This window comes from Sceloporus occidentalis, unplaced genomic scaffold, assembly GCF_023333645.1.
Source record: "Sceloporus occidentalis isolate IW3139 unplaced genomic scaffold, rSceOcc1.0.p SCAF_31, whole genome shotgun sequence".
Taxonomy (NCBI): domain Eukaryota; kingdom Metazoa; phylum Chordata; class Lepidosauria; order Squamata; family Phrynosomatidae; genus Sceloporus; species Sceloporus occidentalis.
In genome coordinates this window covers 7,005,054-7,014,176 of record NW_028317011.1, presented here as the reverse complement: position 1 = coordinate 7,014,176, position 9,123 = coordinate 7,005,054, and the positions used below count along the sequence as shown (strand labels likewise).

At 36.1% G+C, this 9,123-nt stretch overlaps 1 protein-coding gene across 1 annotated transcript in view; it reads right to left on the bottom strand.

Moving 5' to 3' along the window:
• Window positions 1–1,016: 1,016 nt before the first annotated feature.
• The window catches only part of LOC149298786 (store-operated calcium entry regulator STIMATE-like), a 55,581-nt gene continuing 47,474 nt past the window's right edge, over window positions 1,017–9,123 (bottom strand). Inside the window, exons 5-8 of the mRNA XM_089487090.1 lie at window positions 6,062–6,174; window positions 4,593–4,676; window positions 3,285–3,410; window positions 1,017–1,079 (exon numbers count right to left, since the gene is read on the bottom strand). Coding sequence (XP_089343216.1) covers window positions 1,017–1,079; window positions 3,285–3,410; window positions 4,593–4,676; window positions 6,062–6,174 — 386 coding nt within the window. The remainder of the gene's footprint in view (window positions 1,080–3,284; window positions 3,411–4,592; window positions 4,677–6,061; window positions 6,175–9,123) is intronic.

Sequence of the window (9,123 nt, the reverse complement as noted above, 5' to 3'; positions counted from 1 at the left end):
TTTGAAGGACAGTTCAGCACTTAATGTTTCTTTTGGCTCTATACATTAAGAAAGGCTGAACCGTTCCTGGGTTTAACTATACCCATAAGAGTCACTGGAAATAATGGTTACAAAGGGAAACAGGTATAGATCACAACATGAGATCATAAGAATCAAATGACGATAAGAGACTCTGGTATGGAAACGTACAGCACTTGTATCACTATTACAAGGGAACTTTCTGTTTATTACTATAGGAACCGTCTCTGAAAAAGAAATCAGATCAGAACTCTAGAAGCTAAAGAGGACCATTGTTAGATAAATGGGGCAAGTAACATATCAGATGAAAAAATCCCGTCTATGAGATTGCTAGGACATATGGACCACTATGAGTGATCCCCCTGCCTCTGAGAACACAGAGAGCATAGACGGATCAAAGGGAATAACATGACAGTGAAAATGTGGCTTGTAGCACCAAAGACACTGCTCATATTAAGTATTTTCTGGCATAATTTCAGAAAAAAATGAAACTCAGAAAAACTTGTAAGTAGTAGAAAGCAATTTAGTTGATAGGTTGGAGCTTACATCAGTCTGCAGATTCCCAACAGTGGTACAAATGTAAAAGCCATTACTATTTGGCATAAGGAAGGACCCCTATATCCTGCTTGAGTTATGGTTAGTGAGTGAAATATTAAGGTCATGAAAATATTTTAGCATTCAGTTGTTTCTGTGTTAATATTCAGGCCACTTTTTAAAAGAGGAACATGCTATTGTATTGTATAAACAATACTTTTCAGCTGTCAGAGGGCACCGGTGGCTCTTTCATTAGCACACGTTGATCTGACTTTCATGTGAGGGGATTCTGTCGGTGTTTAGGATAGAGTGACCAGCTTTCTCCTTTATCCAGGGCCACATGGAAATAATAAAGTGCAGGAATAGATAAAATACATGCTTTCACAGCTTAAGGAGGTCATCCGACATTAGGACAAGCTGTCAACAAAGGCAACGTGTATGGAATCTAAATAGGAAAAAACGTATCACAGGAAAACACGCAAGCGATTAGGAAGCATTGGTAGGAATTTATTCAGGAATATCATTACCTGCAATGTAAGGTTTAAAGAGGAGTACTTTAAAAATGGGTTCTGTTTATTAAATATTGCTGGAGTACAACAGCTTGTGCTAGGACTACAAATCTTACTTGGTTGCTATTTATGAGACATGGTTGCTTTTTATGAACCCTGTAAGTACTAAATTATTAGCAAAAGTTTGTGTTTTTTGAATATAGACAGAATAAAAGGTCTATTCTTTGCCATTATAAATCTCAGAATGGATTAAATTTAACTTGTTATTTATGTGCCTGCTGTTAAAACTCTTGTGTGGTCCAATTTTATAGTAATGTTCTCAACCAGATTTTTTTTTGTTGGAACTGATCAAAAGTCCGTTGAATTTTATAGATATGAAAATTATGAAAGATATAAGCTCCAAAACATTAAAATGTGCAAATCCTGTCTAAATATTTAGACTGATCTAGTTAAAAAAAAACAACTCCCAATGTTAAACAAAAGCTCTCAATTAAACAAGGGAAAAAAGATTAAAAAAGCAGTAGTGCAAGTCAAAGAAAAAAAATAAAAAAATATATAAATATATATATATATATATATATATATATATATATCGCCCCAAGAAAATGAAAGAGGCTTCCTATAGTAGGTCAATAAACAGTAACATGTTATTTTCAAAACATTAACTGCATCCTACAAAATCTGTGTGTTAATTTATAGCTGTACATGTTCTTGACATGACGTCCCTCAGAGAACATGATCAAAATGGAAACCGCAAGCTTTACTTGTTCAGATATAAGGGTGAGTGTCATACTTACCATCTCATTACACAAAAGACAAATACAGGATGAAACTTTAGCCGGTCAAAGTTGGTGGTGTAACGAGAAGGCTTGCTATTGCCTCACACCTTTTCTGACCTATTGTGTAATGCCCTGGTATCTGAGTAACATCAGCGCCAACATCAAATATATGCTAAAATGTGTGATAACAAACATATATCACTCATCCTGGTCCTTGGACGACATAGGTTCGAAGTTCAGAACATGTCCATTTTAATATATTTTTAAAGATATATTTATGGCAACCCTTCTGCTCTGGAGACTCAACATTGCTTCTGTTTATTATTATTTAGATAATTCTACAATAAAAAAACGGTTTTTGTACTTTTACTATAACAAATCTATAGGACATCTTCTTTCCGTTACAGTTTTGTGGGAACACATTGAAGTGTGCTCTTAAATGAAGCATCATGATTGCTAGGGAGCCACCAACCCTGACCTGCTACAAGTGTCTCAATTTTCTGCACAAAGAATCCACTGAGAATTTCCTGCAGTCAAAGAAACTATGACTTGATGTTTGTACAACACAAGTGCTTATGGGACGATACATAATTCAAAAGTAAAACACATTCATTATTTAATTTAGAATGTAAGACTAGATACATATGTTAAACTATTTTGCCAGGCTAATTCAAGCTTCCAGAAATATCAGAAACATTTCATATCGCTTTTAACACAGGTTTTCCAAGAAGGTGATGTAGTAACATGGTATTAATCGTGTTTTGGCAGTTTTATTTGTATTAAATTCTTTAAAAATCAAAAACATATTTCAACTCTTTAGGGATTATCAATTTTGTAAAAAAAAAAAAAAGACTAGTTTTTATAAAATGCTCATAAAGTTTATTTAAGCAAAAGATTATGTAGATCATATGGTTTAAATTCTTGTATTGTGGGTTAAGTGGTTAAGAAAAAAAATAAAGCTTTATGCTTTATATGCGTGTGTGTAATGTATACATATATACATATACATATCACAATGTCTTTCTTGCTAATTAGAAGTTATAATTGTTTGACATATTTTGCTCAAAAGTTTACCTTGATAAGATGTCTCTACGGACATGAACACATATTGTATATTTTATTCTGCGTTAATTAGTGTATTGAATTGTGAAATAAAGAATTTGGGGAAAGTGACCTATATGAGCTCTCAAAGCTAAAAACACTGTATGCAAGCAGTGTTATCTTGCAAGCCACAGAGATCATCAAGTATAGGATTTACTCCTTTATTCAAGGAAGGCAGTGCAAACCGACAACACAAAACATCAGACTAAACCGTGCTCTTGGTGAATTAGATGAACTGTGACTTGCCGGCTACATATTTTTTTTTGTATGTAAAATATTAACTATTTTACATACAGGTTAATGGCTAGCTTTATTGCAGGAAATTTTAACCACTTTGACTTACCTGTTTTTCCTCATCCTTTGCAGAGGGACATCTCTCTGTAACCAAGTCACTTTTCACACAATCACTAGTGTTCACTCTTTTGTACTTTCTCATTATTAAACTGTCCACCACCCAGAACATTATAGCCTGGGGGGAAAAAAAAAAAAAAGTACACGTTTGTGAGGTTTTTATTTTGTTTCTTTTTTTACCATATCTCTATTGACACATCAGGGTTTTATGTATTAAATGGACAGTACACATTGGCACTCCATTATCTGGTACATCAGTCAACATATACACAATATAGACAAAAGTATTGGGACACCTGACCATTACCCCAAGATGAACTTTTATAATATTGCATTCTAAATACATAGACATTAATATGCAGTCGGCTCAAGTTTCTGTGGGAATTTTTGTCCATTCACCCAGTTTGTGAGGTCAGGTACTGATGTTGGACAAGAAGGCCTGGCTCACAATCTCCATTCTTGGTATGTCCTATTCAGGATGCTAACTTTGTGGAAATGATTTGGGGAAGGCCCTTTTCTATTCCAGCCTGACTGTGCCCCAGTGCACAAAGCAAGGTCCATAAAGACATAGTTGGATGAATTTGGTGTCGAAGAACTCAACTGGCCTGAACAGATCACTGACCTCAACGCCTTTTGGATGAATTATAATGCTGATTTCAAGCCAGGCCTTCTAACCCAACATCAGTACCTCATAAATGCTTTACTGGATGAATGGTAAATAATTCCCAACAGAAACACTCCAAAATCGTGTGGAAAGCCTTCCCAGAAGAGTGGAAGATGATATACTGTAGCTGCAAGGGGGGAAATGAACTACATATTAATGTCTACATATTTAGAATGCAATGTCATTAAAGTCCTTGTTGGTATAATGGTGAGGTGTCCCAATACTTTTGTTTATATAGTGTATATCAGTTTTTATGCTGATAAGCCCTATGAAACCAGCAGATACCCAACATGTACAGATTTTGTAAATCCATTCCCTATTAACATTCCCATCTTAATAAAAACAAATCATATGTAAATAGGAACACATTGATCTAACATAAAACAAAAAAAAATTATAATTTACATTATAAAGTCTAGGCATTTAGATTTCAGAACAATCTTTCCACAGTTTGTGTGAGAAATAGACATGTACAATAGGTGGTTAAAAGTCTGTTATAAGGTGTAAGTAACAATGTAAACCTGGAGTACTAGAACATGCTGAGAGGTTGTACGATGTTACTTTCTTTCATAAAGATGCACTGACACAGGAATCTAAATATGGGCATCAGGCTGGCATCAGATGTGTTGGACTTACGTTGACTATAAAAGGTACCACCAGCATCACCAGAACAAGCTCGAGCTGAGGATCTGGAATATAGTCCAGCAGACTTTCCTGAAGCTGCACAGAATAAGGGAGACACAATGTACAAACAATCTTGTCAGTTTCGATGTTGCCCAGTCCCGGATTAACGCACAGCTAATGTAAACTCAGCATTACAATGGCTTGTTTTACAGTGGAATGGAGGACGACGATTTCAGACAACCGCCATTACACATGCGCATAAAGAGTCATTTAAATGTAAAACATTAGATGTTAATGTTTTGGTTAGTCACTAAGATTTACTTAACATACCATGTTTTTTTCTTCAATTAACTTCCTGAGTTTACAGGGGGGGGGGGGGGCCTAACTGCAGCATTGTTGGGGAATATCCTAAAGGGCGACTCGATGGGCTCTGGAATGGATGGTACTAAGCAATTATATCTATGGACAATATAATAAATGTTTTACATATTTATTTCATTTTTTGAGATGGTAACAACATTTTTATATTTTATAAGAAAAAAATATTATGGTGTCCTCCGCTGATCCAGTTGATTTAACAAATATCCACCATGAGACATGTTTCTGGCTATCCCTGTCCTAAACTAGTTCAGCTTCCCAAAACATTTATTGTATTTTTTTTGCCATTGAGAGCATGTGTGCACATTTACCAAAATAAAAAATAGACTACACAAGAACATGGCACTCTTTATGTTCCTGGGGGGGGGGGGGGGCTCTCCTTGGATGCTATAAATTGAGTCAAATAAAATTAGTTTTCTGGACCAAAACTATGGCTCTACCCTGAGACATTAGATCATTCAGAATTTCATTAGATTGCACAAATTGCCAAATTTTCACAGTAGAGAAATCTTTTCTTTTTACTTTCTTTGCAATAAAACACATTTTCGCACCTCATTTATCTTCATTTGGCTTATTTTCCTTTTTACTAGACTTCAGACAGGTAAAAGAGCTGCTTTACAAAACAAACATTTTCCTGCACCTATGCATTTATTTTACTTGTGTGAACTTAAATTAGAAGCTGCCAAGTATTTTAAATACCCGTGTAAAGCCCTGCCTCATAGCCGCACCTCTAACCTCACCCTAAAACAAAAGTTTCCCTATATGAATTGATGGCAGGTATGTAATTACATTGATGACCAAACATACACACTATTGGTAGTTTTAATAAAGTAGTAATGCTAAAATCTTCCGCAGTGACAGTTCCCCAAACATACATTGATACTTCCTTACACTACATCTTTGATGCAAACAGTAGTATTTGCACGCAAGCAAACTAAGAATGTAAGCTGCATAGTGTGACACACCAGAAAATGTAAGCAAACCTAGTGATGATATGTTCAACCCTCTGCTCTTCCTGGCCTGTAATAGCCATTTATGTAAACAAGTACAATAATTAGAATAAAGTTTTATTTTTGTAACTTCAGTTTCGAACATTACTTTACCTTTGTCCAGCCAGGAATGAGCAAAACAAGGCTTATTATGGTCTTCTCTACAACCATTATTAAAAGATAAAGCCCGCACTGTCCAAGCCAAGCAGCGGCCTGAGGAGGGTCCCCTGGAATAGAGAACATGAAGTTAGTATGGCTTAGTTAAACCTGAAAAGTCTCAATTGTTAACATTAATATAAACTATGTCACCATAGATTCACTTTGTTCAATAGAGAAGTCCAAACCCTGAAAAGTTTCTTCTGCAAGAAAGCTGAGCTTGGCCTGACTGATGCATTATTCAATGCGTGAGGGAGCTTCCAAGCAAGTCTCACTGATTCAACCTTGTATGAAGCTGGGCAAACTCAGTACTTCTTGCAGGTTAAGAAGAGGTTCATCCCAGTGATGAAAATGTTTCTGGAAGGAATGAACCCGTGTATACTAACTTCACATCATAAAAAAGTACTGACGTTTTAAAAAGTTTTACTTCGGCAAACGGCTAAAATATAAAGCGCTTACTAAAGTAGATCTGTTAAATAGACAAAAGATTAAAACTACGAGCCACCCACATGGTGGATAATATATGGCTCTATAAAGTGGATCTGATCAACATACTACTACTAAATCTTAAGGGTTTATTTGGACATATATAGTCTATGTTTAGCTGTACAAGATGCATCCTGCTGCAAAGTCAAGAGTCACTTGGAAGGCAGCAGTCTCAAGTTATTATACGGCACACATAATTGTGATTGCTTTCACATTTGTATTTTAGGTTGTGAAGAATGTTGAAACTCGGAAAAGGTTGGACCACAAATGAAACACACAGATGCTCAGTTTAAACCTGCCAAGTAAAAATAAGCTTCTTCTGAAACTGAATATATATAGTCCCAGCGCTAGTATGCACAGTTCCATTACAGAACATTTTCAACTAGAGATTTAAAAAAGAAACACTGTCTCTTTGGTCCACCACAAGGTCCAGGTAAGGCATGCTTACTAACATCTATCCTTCATATGAAATGGCCTTCAGCTGGATTCATAAATAAATGTGTTGTTCTCAGATTTGAGTGGGTTAGAGATGATCCTATGAGCGCCAATGGGATATGACACTGTTGTGACCATTGATACAGAATACTTGGTGCCCTCATCTAAATGGACTTCCAAAGTACATTGGAAAGTTTGCAACTTTGTGAATTCAGATCCCATACTGGCATACAGTGTCACTTATTTTATCTTCATATGTGAAAATATATCAATCTATTTATGTGTGAGTGGAATGCTCAATCCCAGCTGCTATTTTTTGTGAATAGAGTTTTCGTATTAAATTATGTCATCTGGTATCTAATTCTTGCCAACAGTACAAACAGTCAAATGAAATTGATCCAAACAAGTCCCAATGTAATTAACCTATGAGTAAACAGATTTCCCCAACTCCAGTAGATATATTCCTTCCGTGTTCAATTTAAAAACTGTAAAAGGCGGATGTTAGTTTACAGGAAAAAAAATAAAACAAGTGTAATTTTTAATAAATCCATTTTATTACCTGTCCCGGGCAATATAAAGACGATGTTACAGCACATGCAGGCATGTTACAGACTGGGATTTATAGTTTCACACCATTTAGATTAGCAGTACATTTTTCTGTAGTTTTAGAATGTTAAACAAATGTACGAATTAGGACCACACCGGCAGTGAAAACTGTCTGTGGCACTTGAAAGCCAGCGGCCGATAAATCGCAGGCATGTAAGCAACACATGACAATTAGGCATTCCTACACAATCTCTTATATACAATTTCTTATATAGCACGGCTTTTCTTTAGCGAATATTCTGCAAGGAAGAGCTTGTTTTGTTTCTCCCAAGGTTTCGCACAATTGCTTTTAACATACTTGAGAAACAATAGCTAACTGGGAGGGCACTTCCTTTTGGCAGGGTACCATCACACAAAAAGTGCAGATTCAAGGACTTCTGTTACAAACAGGAAATTTCCAACCTGTTTAGAGGAGCACACAAGAATCAGGGAGCGACAACTATAAGGGCCTCTCAATTTCCCTCCATGTTTTTTTATATTCAATTAATAGTTTTAAATTAATCTATTATAGGAACAGACAGTGGCTAATGACAATTAAAAGCACTATCCCAACCAAATGGCACACACCGGTCAAGTTATTATTATTTGGGTTTATGTATACTGTGCGAGCAGTGTCTCTTGTACCGGCCAGGGGACGCAGGAATAACGTTAAAACTAGGACACTGGTATTAGACATGAGATATTTGGTGTATTGAAGAGCCAGACCATGCACAAGATGCCTGCCTGTGGACAAGTAAACTTGTGGGGTACACCCACACCAAACTATGGCATTGCTTAAAAAATGCTGGGAGAAGCATGTAAATTGCTGCGTCAGATCACAGACTGATCTCCAGGACTCTTTCCTCAGTAGACATACCTGGGAACTCCCAGGCTTGACCCAGAGTCTCAAAGGGAAGCCCAGCTTAAATTAAATGTGCTCCCTACTGAGTATATCATATTCAAAACAGGAAACATATTTCATAAAAAAAATTGCAACACTGTACAAGAGATCTTGTAAAATACCATGAACATGATGTAAGGAGCCATAAGCTGGAGAAGCAACGTAACCTTAACATGAACGTTAACTTCCTTGTGCGAGTCTAATGGAAATAATTCAGTGAGAATTCTAATGTATTACAGATTATATATAGATCTATGGCCAAGACAATTTAAGCTACTCTTATTGCCAAGACAATTTATGCTACCCTACGGAGATATTTATGTACAAGAAGGTTTATAATATTACATGAACAAAATTATTTTTTCTTTTATTTCTCAAGGCCACAAGGTCAAAGTATTCTGCAATAGTCATGACAATGAAGAGACAATGACACACGCCTAATAACTGGAACATACGGGGGCCGCGGGGTATAGATACCATCTTTTTTGCCTTTGGAAAATAAATGAAGCCCCCATGGGACAGTCAGTAAAGCAAAGTTGTAGAAATTACACATGTCTGGAAAGATTTCAGGAAACAGAAAATTGCAATGTGAAGCAGTGAACTGGGCATTGAA